The 21639-nt window shown below is 41.0% G+C and overlaps 1 protein-coding gene across 1 annotated transcript in view; it reads left to right on the top strand.

Annotated features, from left to right (window-relative positions):
• Window positions 1–21639, top strand: part of T265_01200 (hypothetical protein) — a gene marked incomplete at both ends in the record, with an annotated part of 82824 nt that overhangs the window by 11327 nt on the left and 49858 nt on the right. Inside the window, one exon of the mRNA XM_009165185.1 lies at window positions 17481–17574. Within this exon, the coding sequence (XP_009163449.1) occupies window positions 17481–17574 (94 nt within the window). The remainder of the gene's footprint in view (window positions 1–17480; window positions 17575–21639) is intronic.

Here is a 21639-nt window from a genome sequence, read left to right on the forward strand (position 1 = left end):
CTCTCATCTTAACAAGAAAGTGAATCTCAGGCGCTATCGTATCGTCACGGAAATATGCCATGCATACGAAAACAGCTTCGTCATGACTACAATTTATCTGCTTCTATGCATAGAAAGCAAACAGTGAAGCTAGTCGGCGTCTGAAACACAAAATTGCAGAGCAGCTGAGTCTTATCACATTAGGTACACGAAGCTGTGGTATACGAGTTTCAGGATGATGTGTGTGTGGTGAGATTTCACAGTGGATCGTTGAGTACATACAGATTTTATCGTTTATCACCTGGTTTATGTGACTACAGCCTAATGTCTTCACACTGAGAAAGCGATTAACGGTGTTAAACCACTGTAATAGTCTTGTTTTGAGACAGACCACACTTAGTGAACTATTATAAACAGGGTCAAGCTTCTGTCCGACTGCCTGATTCACTTAAATACAAACTGGGATATTCTTATTGTGATGTTGCCGTCTAATCACATCATATTTGAGCTCGGAAAACTAGGTTTGTCCTCCACTTTCTAGGAAGGAGTGTCAGCTGGACGTTTCGTCTAGTGTTCACCCGGGTGAAACTATTCACTCCGCCGGTAATCTGACCCAAACATGTCGGCAACAGACATCTGTCAGTTTCCTGAGTGACTCAGGGGTCGTATTTGACCTAGAGTAATTGTAATTTTAGATTATCCGTCCACTCAGAACAGTATGAAGGAGCTGACCTAACAGAATTCAAACAACGCCCGTGGACAGAGTATTTTTTGCGGCATTGAATGTTTGGCTATTTGAGACAAGTCTGTTTGAAGAACATAGAATACCCTTAAACATCACCCTTACCACAACTCTGAAATCTCTCCTAAGGACAGATGCAGGCCAACAGTAAAACAGATATTTGAAGAGTATTAATTAATAGCGACTCTACATGTGACCAGATCATAGGATGGTTCCGAAGGACCACTATAAGGCCAACATTTGGTATACTCAACATGACTCGCAGTGTACGTTTGGTGAAGCTTTCCATCCCCGATTTCGTAGATCACTACCCTCGCGTCAAATTACATAAGCCGTCCAATGATCCACTGCTACTCTGCCACGCTTGGTAGAGTTCATTTGAAGGCATGGCAACCATTTACATTCCACATTCCATACAAGTTGATGAGTTGTCTACTCACCAATGAAGAGTGTCCCTAGACTGGATACAAGTTCGCCATTTCTCGCTTACCGGACGAGAGCTCTACCAGCTAAATCACTGTGGACACACTTTTCTCCGCACCAAATTTTAGGAGTACTGACGATGCGTCTAGGCTTGAAATAATAGACACTCAAGAAACGATGTGATGTACATGATTACACGTGGCCTGATATAATGATGAGGTGAATGAGAGGTTGGTCGATATAAGGTCCATCATATAGATTTTCAAGTGATCTCACGTCCTACGGACAGGATATCTGAAAACCTTGATAAGTTTTCGATAGGCTCGGCTACGAGAGTCACTGTGATGCTTGAAAATTTAACAGCCAGGTGGAAATCTAAAATGGCGAACAACAGTGTTGGGGAGTCTCAGTAAGTGAACTGACAAGCTGTCATCCCATATATCCTATAGCTAAGTTAAGTAGATAGCACACCAATAAGATCACATTTCGATAAGCGAGGCCCATCTTAGAACTTTGAGGTTTTTACTTGGGATTACGCTACGTGTTGTGTGTGTTGTGTCTTACATTCTGCATATCGACACAACTGAAGTGGGCTTGGTTTTTGCGGGGACGTTGAGTTTTTTCTTAAAAAAGGCGGTTGTTTTCATCATCGATCAGTTCATGACCACTCTGATATAGGCATTAGCAGATCCGTATTCATAACCCCCGGAATGCGCTCCACTAATTTATCAGCTTGAGTTACAAAATGAAGACGTAAATCCCTGTAGTTTGCCGTTTCATAAACATGGTGAGTCTGAGTCCAGAGGCGTCCGAGGTAGTAAAGAAAAATTTGATGGGCGCAAAATAAATTCGCCAAGTGTGCATACTTTTACTAAGGAAAACAATGCAATTTGTTTTGAGGCATGGTCACCATGTACTGAAAGCATATGAAAAGCCATACAACAGTGATAGATGTGTGTGCCGTATGACATAATCCACCTCAGTAACTTGGCTCGATTGTGTTTTTCGTTAGTCCACTCATATGCGCATTCTCCTAAGAATAATGAACGACCAGCCGATCATTCATAATGAACTGGTTTAGTTCATTTCAACTGCCCGGTGTTTTTGAGATGTCTGCTCGATATCTGTTAGTCGAAGTCTGTGCAACTTTGCCCCAACAAGTCATTCCTCAAGACTCAATAATCAGTGTGCTGTCAAAAGTGAAATTCCTATCGAGGTTAGCATTCCACTGTGTACCCAGAAGTGTATTCACTCTACCGAGATACCGACTGCATTTCTGTAAGCTGGTGTTATCATATGCTTGCTTACAACTTGTACGTTCTGACCTATTCAAATGAAGTCTGGATTTACCGTAGGCACAATGGAATGGATCAACTGACTACAAACTACCTTATGGAGTTGCACAAGTGTTATGCAGTTTTAGAAAATGTTCACCTTCGAATATGATGTCACAACCCATCATTTTAACCACAATGCGTATCTGAACAGAGTATAGGTACAACAGATAAACTGTGTAGGTTTTACAGACACGGGATATTCTCTTGTTATCTATAGTTTATCGCTTGACTGGTTGACAAAACTATTAGTTTGCCTTATTCAGTCAGGCGTGATATCATACTTTCAGGTGAAATGCGTTTGATGTGAGTTTTCGGCTGGATGAAGAATTTTTTCCACATGTGTGGAGTTTCCCGAAATTCAACGCGTGAAGTACAACAGCAGTGGTGGAGCTTGTGCAACAGCGAATGAGCCAGCGCAAATAATTGTGGGAAATAAACTAACAGACTCCTGGGTGGGAACTGTGATTAGTATTTTTTCAGATTTCCTTGCTTGGGTTGTGTAAAAACATCCAGTTGAAATTTCTTTAGTCAGCTTTATATCGAAAAACTTAAGGATATTTTCTCCCACAAATTAGAAAAATGGGACTACGGTATTTTATGCTGAAGAAACTTTCAAAAACGGAGGAGGCCAGTGTTCAGCTTTGTTAAAAACTCACAGAAAATCATCTGGATTTGTAGCAGTTACGTAGCTCTGTTTTCACTGTCGCAACCCACTGTTGCGGCAGTACAAGTTCATAAGCTGTTTTGGGCCGAAAAGTCAAACTCATGAACCCCAGCAAAAAATTCACCCCGGCAGAACCGCAAGGTATGTGTTGCAAGCAGTACTGTTGGTGCATTTTACAAGATTCTAGTGGGTGATAAACTCTGCTGTCAGAACAAAAAGATTTAGTACAGGCTATCTGCAATCATATGCTTGGCGGACCCAGTACAAGGACGGAACTGAAGAGGATGCAAAAGGGTAGTCGACTCAAATCATTAGGCTAAGAGTTTCAGTCTCTAGAACTTCGGAAACGATCATTGTTTTCACTGTTCCTAGTGATCTGGTTTATACATTCTGTTGGTTCATGACTTCAAGTGTCGTTCATGGCAATCACTTTCCTCAAGTACGTGTACCACTTGCCTTAAAAACCGTGTTTTGCTGATTACAGTTTCATATTATTCTGATTTGACTAAATGATAGGGGCTGTCACTCTTGTTCAACCTGATGGGAGACGCAGTATTCTCGACGCTTTCTTCCGGTGTCTATTGTACGATCGTTCGATCCATATATTTTTGTCCCCAACGTAACCAACTTTTTTTTGTTTTTAAAGATAATCAGCCTAATGCCAATAGCCACTGGCAACTTGCATTGCTAAATGGACGTTTCTAATAATAAGAAAGAGTTCAATTAAATTGTGTCAGATTTTTTAAACGCAACCTCTGGTATAGCTGCTAATTTTGTAAACATAACTCAGACATTATCAGGAGTCACTAAACAAACTGTTGTTTTAAACTTTGGTAGAATAGTTATGTTTATCTCGGTTTTCATTTTCAAACGTGCGCCCCCTTTTTGCTAAATCTTTTAGATTTATAAAGGGCGCGGTATTTTTTCGCAGGCATATTGGGATTTTGCTTCCTATTCCCAGACAAAATTTGGAAAATCATATGGGGAATATTCGTTTTATATTTTAAACAGCCTGAAAACACAGATAGAACCCAACTGCTTTAGCTTACAAATAAAGTTGTTTTTTTCGGGCGACGTAGCCAGTTAATACTCAGCAAGATTTGGATGGTCGGTACAATGATACAAAAAGTTCACATAGGGAACTGTGGTCAGATGGTCACGAGAAAACAACAGATAACAAGGAGTGATTAGTCTGATTACGACCAATCACCGAATGCGAACTATAGAAGGGGAAAGCTACCCTAGGGAATGAGTTTCTTTACGAACACCAGCTGGCAGGTTCTGATAGCTACGTTTGTTTGATGGAGTGTCCTTGTGCTTGTAAGTCTTCTGTTCACTCTCTAGCAGTTTTACAAATCCCGCACGCTTGCGTAGAATGGTAATTTTTGTGAGATTTTGAAGGCGCATCAGTCAAGAACTCTAGTATCCATATTTCATACATAACTAAATTGTAGGCTCTTCTTCTATTCTATGTGAGAGGTTATTGGTTACCGATATTTCATTTGACACTACAGCCTAAAAGTGCTTGATCTCGCGCGGGAAATCCTAGAAGCGCTGCACATTTGTTGGGAATATCATAGAACACGTTTTATGAAGCCCTAATGAGACTGAAACAAATAGGTAAATAGTGACCTGAGGTAGTGACAAAGTCAGTCGAAAGCCACCTACAGAGACCAGTAGTTCACTTGCTAGTGGGTCAGTATAAACGGTGATTGGATGGGGAAAACATCAGCAAATCAATACCATTTAATTACTGAGCGAGAATACACAGTTTTAGTATACATCATCTCCCCGACAATTGTTAGTTGGCGACGACTTGGTTAAAAGAAATACAAAATCCAATGGCCTCCAGATGTAGAATGGTGAAAATTTGTATATAATAAGTAATTTGGTTCAGTGAAACTCAGACATTTATAGTTTATTTTTTATTTGTATACTCACGAGAGCCTTGAGTCGCACAAAAACCCTTTTCTCACTTCAGAAATTCCGCTATTTCGACACAGACTTTAACAACTCACATGGCTTTAGCACTATAAATGGTGCATCAACTTGTAGATGAATGTGCATTCGTGGAAAATCCAACCTTAAGGTTGATCCAGTATCACTTCAAATTACACCTCTGTATGTTTCATCACAAAATCTCCTATATATTACAAGGTAATTCACGGTTAAAACGGTTGGGAAATGACAAAACTGTACACAGGTGAAAGTACTCGACGGATTCGGGATATCGCAACACATCGTGCAAACGTGATGCACTATTTATACGGTTGCTGACAACAACTCAAGAGCCTATTACCTGTTTCTTTTGTCTCGGAGCTTATCAGGTAGACACAGTCCCCAAGTTTCTGTCAACCTTTTTTCCTGTTTCAACCCCAAATCTACAAAATCTCACCAAGGCACTCGTGTGCACACGAATTTGGTTTTCGCGGGAGAATCACCTAAATTTCTCGCCCAGTTGGAGGCGGATATCACAAATGAGAAATTCATTTGGGTTTTAGGTGAGTCACCCGTCAAACCAAATCGGTAGGTAGATGAGTGCATTAATCGCTCAAATAATCCTTGCAGTTTTGGGATTATTCGCAGTGTGGTGACAAAGAGGGAGTTGTTAGGATAGAATTTCAGAGAGGGGAGACACGGTACGCGAAACTAGTCTACATAAATGCCAGACAAAATATGCAGTTGACAGCCCCATAGTGTGGTGTAACAATGTAAAATCGATTATAATCAGGCGGCGTGCACGTTTCCTCTATCTTCTGGATAAACCTGATAAGAGAAACGCCACCTGTGCTATTGGCAATCTCTTTAATTCGCGACATATTTCCCGTTGAACGTCTTAACCAATCTATCAGACTCGAACCCGGTTTTGTTTAACTACAATGCATCATTTCCAGAGATCATTCACTAGTCTTGAACGTCGGCTCCAAACGTTTAAATGCACCTCATTTGTATTTACACTGGCATGACTATATGCATGTAGATGACAATAAGCGACATTTCCAGAACTTGAGGAACAAGAAATCCTGAGAGCTGACTTTCTGCACAACACACTCAATATCGAGTGGGTCATCATATCAATTGCTGTGATTATGCCGCTGGTTTGAGCTCCCCATGGTCTCAGACGTTCCGTGCCCGATTCTGTGTGTCTGCGCACACGTTGCCATTGGTAATCAAATTGTGTTGACTAAGGGCTTTGTATTTCCATCTAATTCTTACTTGGACGCCTTTTGCCTGACCTAGTTGTCTGTTTCATCATGTTTCTCTGTCTCCTTGTTGAGAACAACACCACAACTTTTTCTAATTGTTTTTGCTTCACACTATCTGAAATGAATGGTAGGGAATCGATTTTCAGAATGCTATTTCCTGAAAGGCTTGGACAGTTAACCGACCAGAAAACTTCCCATTTTTTATCGGATCATCAAATAGCGATGTTGCTTTCAGATAACGAGCGTTTATGTGTAGTTTCTTACTGTGCTACTAGCTTGTTGTTACTTCATTTGGTGTAATATGGTTTGATGCTGTTGTCAACGTTATTTTAGCTAGTGTCAGACATATACTTACTTTTATAACTAAATGTCCAAAAAGCTATTAGGCCATTTGAAAAGGCCGCAGGCAGAAACACTGTTTGGTCGGATTCAGTAAACATAAAGCCAACTTTCGTTCTTCAAACTTGTCTCTCTCTCTCTCTCTGTCAGCGTACTCCTATAAAAGTAGAGTGAGGAAAAAAATATTCTCGTTCATTCGCTGAAACTAAAACAAATAATTTCCATGATTTGGGTCTGTCATGTGCGGATAGGTGGTTAATTTGAAACTTTCCGTGTAAGTCATACAGATAACCCATGCGTTTTTGGAATTTCGCACTACTCAAAGCAGCAAATTGCTTTTCGCTCCGTATACTGCATGTGGTGCTGGGAGCTAACTCATTTTGCCTGGTTGGTTAATGAGATCAAGAAATTCGTGTACAAGGCATTTAAACTGGAGAAAACTAATGAACCATACGATACAAATTTACAAACGACAGCTAATTCCGCAGTCTGTGATTGATTTTCGACCATTTTGTATCGGTTTTCACACTCAACGAATATCCTTCAGATTATGTCATGCGTAGAATATCAACGGCTCTTAGTCTAGGTTTTGCAACATGCTATAGGCAAATTGAGCGGCTTTGGCATTTATTAGCCTACGCATTAATGACTGGCTGGTTCAGATTAACTGACAGAATTGGAGTGCCTTTTCGCATCGTATGGTTTAGTCACAGTAGTCTAAGTAAGTTTCACGATGTAGAATTCCTTCTCTGCTTTTGTGCACATACAGCACTCAGAGCCATTGATTTATTCGGATGTTTTAACTAGTCACATATTACTGGATGCCTAACCTGACCAGTGCGTAGACTGAGTTTTCGATTGACTGCATCCGTTACCGGTGCTAATATCGCCTCTTTGAATATACTGGTAGACAATGAATTAGCGAATTCATCTATCCCCAGGCAGATCACCACTGTTAGTACAACAATGCATTCACGTTACTGCCGATATTTGCTCGAGCGCGTGCCAAATTTCTATAATTTTCCAGTCGAAATTTCGACCTTGGAGCACTGTACTGTTGTGATGGTGATTTTTCAGCCTAGTTACTGCGACCAAATGTGTCAACAACTTTACTCCGATGGTGTTAAAGCGTTACACGTAGCTTTTCAGGATCCTCGCAGAGGACCTGATAAATGCCAAGCCTACAAAATCGGGACTTGGAAATGTCAATTTTACGTGCAGCATAAGAAGCGATCTAATGGGCTTTTCTTCAGGTCGAAGGCATCCTTGGTTAATACTTTCACCTTTCAACAGGACGCTGTGTATCCACTTTCTACACCTGCACGCTAGGTATAGGAGATTGGCAGTATTCTTTGGATTTGGTCGTGCCGATAAAATCAGTTAGTAAATCGACTGATCAATAGCACTCGTAAGCTATTTCTATCTAGCTGGGATGAATCGGTGAGGCGGATTTCACACATCAATGGAAACATTCGAACCCGTCTCACTTCAGTAGCATTTTGATTATGTCGTAAGTAGTTAGGACGTCAACTACGGATGTCTGGGATTGAGTACGACGCCATTCCCCGTATCTGGAATTTTCGACGTACTTTAAAAACGGCACTTTACTCAGCAACTAACTTTAACTGTGGTTCAAACCACATGTGCGCAATAAGCCTTGCACTCGAAATCGTTCTTGTTGCCAATTGTATCCGTACTTCATCCGGGTCACTCTGTTTTTGGGGTGGTTTCCACAGTGCTGGTCTTATAGAGAGAAAAGAACTAAAATCGTTCCAGGAGTGTATTCTGCGTTCTTCTATGTGTTCATCACCAATCCAGGAGAACTATCTGTTCCCTCTTGGGGAAGCTTTCCAGTGTTTTTGGCCAGTACCATTTTTTCGTTACATTATACACTGTAAAGGGAACTAGCGTATAAAGTTGCAATACTTCAAGCTGCATTACAACGTAATTCCCCGCAATAGCGCCTTCACCTTTCTTCAGGCATAGGCTTTTGCAGCGATTTTTCCTTTGGATCCATCATTCAACTCTACTTTCTTAGGAATTTGTAGTTTTCCGCACAAGTTTTTTTCTAATCCTGATATCTCCCTCATTGTAGCCACAACACCTGCACGTCGTTGAACTTTACTTTCACTGCCACAGTTGGGTTTTGGTTAACGGGCTTGTTGGAATGCTGATAAACTAGGTTGACTATTTCCTCGCTTTACGGATGAATCGGTGGTCACACCTCGTTTGACTGTTCGGATTGGAATACTTGGTTCGATTTAGGGTGATAGCTTCGTACATAATGTGACGCAGATGGGCAATGCAGCGTGGTGGTCTGACAGGGCCAGAGGAACAGACACGTATACACAAGCCACCATCAGCGCTTTGTTATGAATATAACCGACTACGGCTTTATACCACGCTGATGTCTTGCACAGACCGAAGAGGGCCGAATGATGCGTCAGTACTCCCTCTTCGGTACAGATGTGTGTTAAACACCACTTACTAACGTCTCACATGAATCAACAGCGGTGAAGTAGGTAGATGTCCGTAATCCACTCAACTGAAAACATGAGTATATCACCTAGTCGGTCACAGTAGAACAAGTACGCAGGTGTTAGTTGCAACAATGCTCCGGAATACAGTGGTGCATACCTTGTCTGTTGCCTTGCTACAGTGCTTCACATCAAGAGGCCTGAGCTTTTAATGTAACAGAATTGCATCGCAAGATTAGTGAAAGGCTTGTGTCAGATATTTCGTTAATTTCTTGAAACAAGACGATAATTTGAACGGTAAGACTTGTCTATAAGTTGGCCAGGCCTATGCCACGTGGCATCGGCTAAGGTTGAACTTTTGTGAAGGCAAATAACACTTCTTTCAACACACGTGCTGGAAAGAGCACTTATTTTCCCTCGAAATGAACAGCGAAAAGCGTCTTTGATGAACAAGACTCAGTTTAATACTTGCTACTTCCTGTAAAAGACCCTGACAGGACCTTTGTTCATCATTTTGCTTGTGGGTGTGAACTGATTTGATTTGTAGCCTTACCACCTTTTAACCCTCTTATGACGTCATTATCCTTTGCGGATAACCGCGTCAATAGTCATCATAATAACAAGCGGCAGCATCAGATTTGACATTGTAGTTTCAATGTCGTACAAACACAACATCTACTTAATTATATTTTGGTCCTCAAAGTAAAAAGAACAGAAAAGAATATATGGGAGAAGAGCCTGATACTAGCCTATTGCAAGCATTTTGAAACGCATATGCCTCCAATCGTCCAGTCAAGCCATGTGTATATAAAAGGACAGCACAGACGCCACTGACTACGATTCCACGCCATTTCTAGCAACATCTCCAGCGAGGCACATGGGGATTCATGTGTCATCCAGCTTGAAAGCAGACCGCACAAACAACACCACCGTATTTGATCAGACCAGATGGTAGGTCGTCGGCAGAATGATCAAGATGACGCTTGAGTACATTCAGAGCCATAACGACAGTGAGTGTAGTGAAGTGTAATGGCATTGTCCAGGGCAAGTGAATTAACATCATGAACAGAGAACGTCCTCTGCGCGTATCCTGACAGTAACGACCACTTTTTGTGTATGTCCAACAGCCCTAGAATTTATGTGACACTCCAAGTGTTTACAACCAATATTAACTGGACTAGATTTCTTCAGGAATGGAGGGTTGTGCACATCCATGTCGTCGGCTGTTTTATCTAAGCTTTTAGTGAATTGAAATCAGTTATCGGTATTACTGCTGGCGGAGGTCAAAAACACCGGAGAAGGAAAGCAGCAATACCACTCATGAGAACAGTTCTTGGTCTTGAGAGGCTACATAACATACAAGCTGCTATAAACATCACCGCAACCTTATAGAAAGTTCGGATTTTGCAGAGCGGGTGATGTCCTTTAGTTAACCGTTGTGTTCAGCCCACAGTCAAGCCTGCAGCGAGTGTCCGAGGCATGTTATTCCCTCTGTGAAATGTTCAGCTTTGGAGATCACAGCCTTCATTATGGTGACCTGCAGTAAAGCTGTGTACGGACGGTGTATTTGTAGAAACACAATTCTAGAGTCACAGCTAAGTGAACCGTAAGCGCACGGCAAACCTCGACCAGGATCATGACGCAGACAACGGAAAATAACACAATCTGCATCCAATTTTGTAACAGAATTTAGGATTTCTGAAACTCCAAATGCTCTGCTGCTGTTTGCGTTTTCAAGGAACTGTCATCAACTCCAATAGATTTTTACCAGATCTTTCTTCCTCACAAGAACCGAACCATGCCAACATCGAGGTTTAGCAAAGGTTTATAGCATCACAGAGCAGAGTCCTCGTAGTAAGAACGCTTTTAACGTAGCGTAAAAGTGAGTTTGGCACTCTTACAAACGTTTACCTAAACCATTTTGCTATAAGTGTTGGGTTCGCACATTGTAAATCCATCGCGTTGTACTCAAAATGTAGAAATGCCTGTAAAGCAAAACAGTATCCCCATAAATCACTTTGAAATACCGAAAACAGTATTTTGGTTTTAGTAATGACCAAGTTTAAACAAAGTTCGATGTCTGACAACTTTGAATGGCAGATTTGCCGACATAGTTTGGTGTGAAAATGTTCATGTTCCGACAAAACACACATCATTCCAAAACAGCTAAAAACTCTTTTCTCAGATAAATGGATCCCGTTTTTAAACAGAACACCTTCAAAACCCGTGTAAACGCGCACTGTGGAATGAATTTCGACTGGTGGTGTAGGAGATTGTCTAATATCGATCGGTGGTCAGAGAAGGGCTTTGTGTGTGATTTAAACTTAGGCGTAGGCGAGATCATTGTTTTCCGTCGATCGTGACATGATGACAACCCACCTTTGTTTGGATCATTCGTTGACATTATTTTAGAACTATACCAGAACAACAAGAACTTAGTTGCGTCGATCTCCTTAGGTGAAAATGTAGTGAAGAGTACATAAAGTGTAAAATATACCCTAAATAGGTCTTATTCAAGGTTACCTACCTAGGGAGGTTTTCATAATATTTCCGGGAGTACAAAAGAATGCAGAAGGGTTTGATGGGTATTTCTGAAGATCCATGTTACTTTTGGATTGGGCATGTAGTACTACGTAATGGATTCTCATTGCTCTACAATTGGCTCTCATTGTCTTACTGGCTGCAACACTATACTGTAGTACTCTGTCACTTTCCATATTACTGACACGGTTTCCACTAATCCTCGAGCGGCATTCCATATGCTAGTGAATGCCTCTCCGATAAACTTCAGTGGAGTATCCAACCGGAATGTTCTTCAAACATAGAATTGTCTGACAATTTACGTGTACTGTCATAGTGTACCGTTGCGATTTTTGAATCGGAGTTACCGAATTTTTCTTCCTGGATCAGAAATAGGAGAATGTTCCAACCTTACGTGTTTCTACCAAAGATTGTAGCTTTTTCTCTAGCCGCCTTTGTGTTCTCTAATGAATGAAACTGACATTGTTATTTACAGAACCAGTTTCTATGGGCAATGTCTACCGCAGAAGATTTAAAGCGAACATGGACAGCTGTCAATTGTTAGCGCAATCCTATGTATCAACAAAAACACAAAATCACGCAGTTTTGTTGCTTGTTTACTTTCAGTACTCTGATTACGCCATCCCATCTTATCTAATCTTCGCTTATTAGCAAAATGGGGACAGCAATTTTATTGATAACAAAGGTAGTCGATATGCTTGCAGTTCAGTTGAACTAAATTGACTTCAGAAACAGATCGGAACAAGAAAACACGCATGCTGGTCGAAAAATTCTCCTTGCAGATGTGCAAACCTACATTTGTACACACTTTCACGTCTACTGATACGCTTTCGCGTGAGTTCCCTTTGGTTCCAACAACTTTCTAGCCCCAAGAGACTCGAATTAGATGAATTACTTTCGTGTTGTGTTCAGGTTATCGCTGGAGTAACGCACTTGGTGGGCAACGCACATTTCCCTTGTGGTTTTATTACAGTATTTTGTTGACCTACATACAGAGCAAACCAAAAATACACTCAATGGTAAGGGAACAAAATCAACCAAAAAAATATATCCAGTATCACGTGTCCGTGGATGATCCTTTTGGAATCATCATCAAGCATTCGTCGGTAACTGGGGTCACCTTATGGTGTACCGCAATCGGATAAAACCTAAATTAGTCCATGCTTACTGCACATGGAATCTCGTTCCACAGAATTCGTCACATACAGTTTGCTGATATGATCTCCCCAGGGTGGGAGATCATCAGTGTTTCATTCGGTGGTTTCCATATTTTTATTGGAAGTTCAGCGTATCCATTTGAGAATAAGGCAAGTAACGTTAAATACACAGCTTATTGGACAGCTTTAATAAGCAGGATGACAGAATTAATTAACATTTATTAGCCGAAGGGATTTTGTGTACATGAATGAAATTACCCCAATATTTATTTATTCCGAAGGATAAATTCCACAGATACAGTGCACATAAACAAATCACCAAAACCTAAATGAGTTCTTGAAACTTTCCGCATCCAGACGGTACGGAGAGGAAGTTCAGCGTTTCAGCTCAGGGATTATAACTTGTGTTCTGCTCAAGAATGGGTAACCTAGCGTCCCGTTATTGAGTGATCCGAGTGGACTGCACGAGAATTTTCAAGAACATTGCCATTCTCACATCACACCGATGAATAAGTTAGTCATCTTACGGGAACAGATTCTAGCCAGCAATATATAATCTGGAATTCTTAGGAATATAACTTGTAAGTTCGGATATGAAAACACAACCATCTAGAGGATAGGTCCTTACAAAGTATAGAACCACACAACAAAACCAGTGTATAGCAGCCAGCTGTTTGAGTCGCTCTGGTGTTTTACCTATCTAAATGATATTTTCACTAGTGCATTCCAGATTACTTGTGTGAAAACGGTCGCACAAACGGACTTAATCACCATCATTATCAGCTGTAAGAACCAGGTGGCTGCCTCCTCATTGGAGGCGGGAGCAGATAAATTGGTACCCAAATACAGATCTGTCAGTAGACTTTTAAGTTGGAGGGGTTCGTAAGGTAGCTATGCATTAAAGACTATAACTTGGGTGCGTGAGCACCATGAGGGCGCAACTAGGCCATATCTAACAATGTGACTAACCACTGATGTGCCCGTCTGTGGGTCCCCATCCAAGGAGAGAGCGATCAGCAACGCAGCTGAGTTTGCTAGTATTAGTTTTCATACTTCGTTTTGAAGCCATTTTCTTACCTCCTGTGGCTCGTTTCCACCCTTCGCGCGGTTTTGCAAACAGAAAAGTATATATGACTGGAGTTTGGGCAAGCCGTCCTTGTAAGCATGCAATCTTGTAAACCTGTTCCGACTGCCACGCCACTGGATGGATAAAGAGGATGTGTGAGGTACTCGGGACGTGACGCGAAACGACTCTTGGGTTGCTCATACAATCGGTGTGAATGATACGACGTATATGTTTTGTTTGCTTTTTAACGGATGTACTGTTCCTGTAAGCGATGCTGCCAGTAAAAATCACATTTGAGGCGAGAACCGGCAATATGTCTTCGAGGATTGAGTTTGAAAAAGTATTTGTAGCCAACCACTGTCGCAAACTTGCAACTTGTCTCGTCCGGTAATACCTAAGAACGCAGTCGGTATTTGGGATACTGTTTACTTGATCCAACATTAAAAAACAGATATCTGACAACGCCTCCGCAATTTCCGATCAAAGTCCCACTAGCTAACCTATCAGATTTGGATTTTAACTGTCTTGACTTCCGTGGCACTTTATTGTGACTGGAGTTTAACATTTTAGAATGTCAAGTCCATTGTGTAAACATGCAGTACTGAAATGGAAACTATGACTTAAATTTTTGTCATTACGATCTCAATCTGACTTTACGTGAACAAATTTAAATTTCTTTGGTGAAAACAGCTTTAGAGTGAGGGGAACACATGGGGTTTCGATCATGTAACTCCGAGTTATCATGCGTTAGATTGTCTTGTAAGAAGGTCTTCAAGCATGACCTGGAGATCGATATCAATAAAACAACCACTGTGTTTACCTAAATAGGGAGAAACTTATATTTCTCATAGTAGGAAGTTTCATGAAAAATGAAACGTTCCTGGAAGTACTCAAAAATCCCACCTGGTTCCACACGTGTTTCTTAAATTCTGAGCCCACGACCATCCACAATACCCTGATAGACACAGCTGAGATTACGGGGCAGAAATAAAAGTTGATCACGTGGGCGCGAATTTCGACTATCCAAACGGCTAAATTGTTGGATCAGCAAAGCCGCTTATATATGTTAAACCTAACACTATCTGTTACCCTCCACCAAAAACCTTAACTACCAGCACTCGATTGAAACTGTCAGAGGCATGTGTAATCCTGAGATAGCAAACTTATCGATTCATTACTGTTGAATGATGGGAAAGCCGAAATCAAAAATATGAGGCGCACTTGCAAGTCCGTAGTATTTCGACGGAGGAGAACCAATTAAAAAGACTGATAAGGTTTTACGAGGCTATATGCATACAAGCCAAGCAACGGAGTTAACAATAGAAATAGACTGGAAAAGTCCCCCGCGATTTCCCAAGATGCCCAAACATAACTCAACAGATTATAGTGCAAGCCAGAGGTTGCAGGAGGTTCTGCTCAGCCAATGAATTTAGCCTTTATCTGCTTTGTCAGCTGGTTAAATTCTGGGTACCATCGATTTTTGACTGATTCCTTCTTTCTCCGGAGTGTTTTGGAAAGACAGAAGTAAACCTGTCGTGAGTGCCATGGATTGTTTGAAAGCAGAATTCTAAATATTTGACCGGGTATTTAAAAAAATTTCTAGAAATTGCTAAAATGAAAGTCGGTAAATTAACGATGTTGTAAGCGGAAAGCCGACAAAAACTATGCGCTCGAATGCCTAGCTATATTAACCAAAGTGCCTTGAGATGTAAAATGCTAGTTGTTTCTCATGCGCTTAATATGACAAGTATGTGAACCGGAAAATGGTACCTTTGATAAACACACATTCTGTTTTTCTAAATCTGTGAACCGGAACAGGGACACGTTTTAATTAATTTATCTGGTACTTAATATGACAAGTATGTGAACCGGAAAAGGGTGCCTTTGATAAACACACATTCTGGTTTTCTAAATCTGTGAACCAGAACAGAGACACGTTTTAATTAATTTATCTGGTGTCTTCCTCCTGATGGCTGCTTCTGGTGAATTCAAAAACAAGGGCAAATCCAGTCATGGAAGAACGTTCTGTTTCTGAGTGTCACTTCTTCATGTGTTAGTTCCAAAGACAACAGAAAAATTCCCTTGTTAAGTACGGTGTCCTTCGTACCGCATAATATTTATCTATTCGAGGAGCCATATAATTAGTATGAAAGCGTTGATAATGAAAAAGTTTAAAACTTGGCTTTACCAACCAGATTGGACACACTTTCCGGTGGTTTAGGGAAAATTCTGTTCTACAAACGCTTTATAATTGTTGAGACTTTATTGCGTCTCCAATTGAGGTAAGTGTATTCATGGCCTTATGGTTGAGGATTGTTGTCTTTGATGCTGATCAAGATGAACGAATTTGGCGTAATCGTACCAACAAAACTGATCTTCCGTTGTATTTAAACTAGTTTTCCCCATGGTCCGATAACTTGAATCTTGAGCTCCTAGACAACGGCACCATTGCTACTCATTACCGTTTCGTTTGTAAATCTTATCGCGTTTCTTCTTTCCACTAGACATACTGTTCTTTTGTGATATTCCCAGACCAACTTGAAGAAAACTTGCTGACTGGAGCATGTCCCTGATTTTACGACTTTCGTGACTCACGGAAGTAAATCAAGTATTTAACTATTTCTCTGCACACCTTAATCTCAACATGAGAACTTCCCGCACGCGGTGCAAATAAAAAATTAACCCGGCAGGATTACCAGATAGAGAACTTCTGCGATGTTCTGAGTAGCCCGGTTTTCTTATAAGACTAGCTTAGAGCTTGATGCATCGCAGCCACAAATTCTACCTTAGCTTACTGCCCATTCACTATCTTCACTTGCCTATTTGCTGAGAATCTACCTCGAAGAGTACATCAGTCTACTTTTGAGTTGACTTTTCTTGCTAGTTGATCCAGTGTTATTGACTATGTGCATTTCTGTTGCATTTTCCCGGTAACTAATGCTGACATAGTAGACAGAAGTGGAGTAAGGTTTGTCCTTGTGTCTTTGTTGCGTGAGGTTCTTCGCGTTCGGCATCTGACACTCTGTTCATTGCCACAATTGCTGGTATGGTCACTGAATGCTTCATTCTAGCCCCTGTTGAAACTTGGGGGATGAGATTCCCTTGCTGAATTACGCATTTTTCTGATTTGTATATGAATTCTGTCATTTCCCCAGCACTTGTGTAGACCAAATACGCTTTGAAACATTTCATTCCTTAAGCTGGTCAGAGTATAAAAAGGTATTGTAATAACAGCGGCATTCATCTGGTCGAGTGAGCACTACTTCAGAAGCGATATGTGTTTCACAGGCTCGATTCCGTTCAGTCAGTGCCTCCTTTGTCTCTTCGTCACACGAGTGAGGAATGTAGGCAAAATCCAATTAGATGTTTATTCTTACCAACTATGATTAGGCACCGTCTGTGAAGTAAAAATAATATGTGAAAAAGATATGCTCAGATGACTTAACTCTGATCGTGTGGCCCTGCGCTTATGTTACCCTCATTTACCCACATTTTTCAGCACCAATCTAGTTCAGTAACTAACGAGTTTGTGATCATTTTTTCATTCAGGATGCCGATGCAATACCACAAACAAAAACACCAAAACCTCTCAAAAAGGGAAAGAAGCAATCCGCGAAAAAGGAGACGGTCAAAGTAGATGAAGGTGAGCGAATGTTTGGTGGCATTGCCCATGCCATGCGTGCTTTGCGCACAATTTTTTGGCAATTAAGACGGATGCAAACGCAATTCCGTTTTTGTTAGCTCAGTGAGGTTACTGCCACCAATTTTTAAACCTCGGCGTGTTTAGAAATCCTGACGTTTTCATGGGATTACTCTATATTTTGTCAAATGCTTGATGAGTATCTTTGAATATCTCGGCGAAAACCCGAAATCCAAACATCTCTTAAACTGTTAGACCAACAAGTTGGGGCCCGAACATGCTGATGAAACTGTTTCGCGTCCCACCTCTCAAAGCGCTACCGACGAGTCTTACTTAACCAGAAAGCGCTCATATAGTTGGACTTTCCGACATCCGACCGCAATTCCACCTCATATATTCGGCAAAATTTGCAGCACACCTGAGATTTATCAGGTCCTACATCAGGAATGAAGGCTGATCAGAGGACACTTTTTGACTAGAGGTCAGCTGATTGTTCGCATTACTTGGCAGCTGAATAGACCAACAATCACACCTCAAGTACAATGCGAGGCTCGAACACCTAATTTCAAGCCCGAGTTTAAAGCACACATGTGGATACTGAATTCACTTCCGGTCAACACTTAAATAGAACTCATGATATTGATTAGGAATTTGAATGGGTTTTTATTCCTTTCCATCGGTCCTTGAAAACGACAAAATAAGCTGTACTTTCTTGTTTCGCTACGTTAGCGAGATCTACTATCAGACCGCTGTGCCGTAGCAGCTAGATAAAAGCAATGTCAAATCTGTCAGAAGGAAATAGGTCCTCACCAAACAAACTCATTCAGTCCATAACACACACGAGTTTTTAGTAAACGCCGCCTGATGATTCTGCGTCATCTCTGAGCTGACACTCTAAACCAACGATGCCGCCTAATTTGGCTAGTTCGGCTGTGCTGGTTAGTTGTTTCTCTATTCTTCGAGGTGGTAATTAAGAACAAACCAACAACCAGTGAAAAAACATCCATCCATTCAACGCAGTGCTAATAAATAACCAGTGCCTACCGATCCCTTGTGCCAAGTAGTCAACAAAATGGCTTATCCATGTGCCTTGAAAATCGTGTTTTTCGCCTTGGAAAGGCTTTTTCTGTCATAGTTTATGCTCTTCCTATTTTCGAGTCTCCATTTCATTGTTTGCACACCCAATTTCTATGAGATGCGTTTGGAAATGAATTGAAACTTCACTTTCTTGCCCTTATGAGATGGGAGACGGGAAGTTTATGCTTAATGCAACCCATAGTTAGTGCCTGATTTATGGCAACACATCGTGCAATTAAAGCTTCTATGAAAGTGTAGTGAAGCAAACTCTATTGACGAGTCCCTTGTTGTAGCAACTAACTGGTTTCATGTACTGATCGTTGGTGGTGCTTTTGGAAACTTGTAGTTGTGACGCGTTTAGCTATAAACGTTGAGAGATTGGTGCACTTGATTATCGGAATTCCCCCAAAGTCTTCCGTCCTCCATACATCTCTTACAACTATCTTAGATTTCATGGCCCCTTATGACAAGTCTTGACTAGGGAACCCTGGAACATACCGGTAAATTGTTCTCTGCAAATTTCTGAGCTATTCCGCGAATATGTGTTAAGCATCCTTAACAAAACTTGAGGATTTGGGTGGAAGATACCGTGATCTAGTTAATGAATTTCTCATACGTATTAAGCCCCATATTACCTTCCAGTTGATAGAATAATAACGGCCAAATTCCAATACATTTTAGTCGATATAAGAACCATTGCTCCTAACCATCAGTCTAAATTGCATCTAAAACTAGTGCATATCTCGAAAGAGGCCGTCCCATGTACACCCATGCTGTTCACTAATTTAGCCTGGGATCTGAATTCACGATATTTGTTGTTGTACGAAGACAATATCCTGACCTGAAATGGACGATGTTTCGCTGATCGTCGTTTTGTACGGAAAATTTTGCCCGGTTGACTCATGATCAACTGATTATTACGGTATTGAGTATTTTAAAGAGACATTTCATAAGTTTGCAACTTCCTTTATGCATGTAGCTTCCATGATTTGCACACACTTTTTCAGACACAAACGGGCAAACATCGTGTCTTCACAGGACTAATATTAACCAACCGATGTGACCAAAACACAATTTCTGGACTGACTGGTTCGTCTCACTAATTACGCGTTCCTGTGTCTAGGCAACCAAATTGTTTTCAACAGAACCAAACAGCACCATAAAATACAGTTGCGTAAAACGCAGTTTCCATTAATAAGCAGCTTCTACCCATGGGAGAGGAGGGTTCCGCCCAGGCAAATGGATCGAACGGTTGCCAAAGCAATACCGTTGCATCCTGTCAGTTTCTTTTTTTGCTTTTTTTGCTTGTGGAGCTCTTTGGTACATATTGACCGGAGACTGCGCTATTGCAACCATTGATCCGTCGGGAGAGTAAAATCAGAGGCGTCATAGGCATTTTTCCTAATTAAGTAGATGTTGTTTTTTGCACTGACTAGCGATTCTGTTTTCTAATGCATCACAGTACATTAGACTTCGCGCTGTAAGTAAAACGAGGTAATTAATTGCTGGACACCAAATATCGTGTGCTGAGGCATAATTGAGATCGATGAAAGACTCGCTACCAGCTTGTAATCTGGTCATCCGTGCCATGTTTCCAGAGTTTCTAGATATCCCTGCACAATTTATGATAAATGGCAATAACATTTTCATTACTCACAATGTGCCTGAGAAAAGCTTGATTTTAAATCCAGGAGTCTTTGGAGAATGGTCGGCACGCTTAATTCGCCATTAAGGCTGCGGTCCTATTCACTATACGATACATTTACCAACTCTTTAAGGACGGCGAAAGCCATTGATGAGTCACCATGATTTACCTTCCCACCTCGCAGCTGATATCCCCGATTGACCGTCAGTGTTTTATTTACGCTAAAGTTGAATACAGGTCTGGTTACGAAAGCCACTTATCTTAGCTAAAGCACTTGCTGTGCGTATATTCAGCCGGTTTCATCTGCACCTAATGTATTATATCACTGTTTAACTCACCAGCAAGTTACATAAATACCAATGGCCGAAGAAAACTCCAGTCAGGCACCTATCTTCTCCTTAGTTAAGTAAATAATATGGATGCATGTTTTGAATGCATCATTTCTGAAGGGAGACCAGTTTCTGTCCTCAAATTCTAAACTTTCACAAGAACAAAGCAGGATCATCATGCTGATGTCAGATACTGCAACTGATCAAAGTAGATTATTTCAAGAACTTGAACTTAGCGCGACAAAGTGCTCATTCGTGTACAAGTGTTCAGTGGTTCGGACAGCACTGATCAATAAATTCGATTTTTGGTGCAAGTGACTTGTGAAAAGAACAAAACCAGGCTCACAGAAGCACAAATCCATGATGTTGTTAACTGAGCTACCTGAGAAATGAGAAAATTCCACGTCTGCAGAATTCCAAGCTAATCAGCGGGCTTAAGCAAATCGTTTGTTATATCAACAGTGGATCCTTGATTGTTGCTGATGTCAACTGTTAAAATTGCTGTATACAGAGCCATTTTTTCAGAAAACCTGATTTTTGAATACTCGTTCACAGACTATCTTGTACAATGTCGACTGTTCCAAATGATATTTAGACAGGAAAACAACTTTTGGAGCTGGAAATGTCAAGCTTGTTGGTCACATGGTATCTTACCAAACCTAAGTCTCCTACCATTGATGACATTTTAAAAAATCAGACGAATAGTTACGGAACATTAGTCTAGCTCGCGACTGTACTTATCTGATTGTTCATGCAAGAAGTTCACTGAAATCGTGCATGTGTGCATCCAGCCGTCAAAGTAATCCAGTACCGTTAAATTGTTCAGACCGTTTGATTACTTGCGAATAGACCATTTTTCGGAATATTCGTGACTGAAGGCTGTATGTGTGCAAAGTCAAGAGGATGAATGGAGGTCCCACACGGCTGCAATCTGACTGAACGTCTCTTATCCCATGTGAATTTAACCAAATATGTTGAAAGAGATTAATTTTTCTGAGCCTATCAAATCAGCCTTTC

The sequence above is a fragment of the Opisthorchis viverrini genome (genome assembly GCF_000715545.1).
Source record: "Opisthorchis viverrini unplaced genomic scaffold opera_v5_13, whole genome shotgun sequence".
Lineage (NCBI taxonomy): Eukaryota > Metazoa > Platyhelminthes > Trematoda > Opisthorchiida > Opisthorchiidae > Opisthorchis > Opisthorchis viverrini.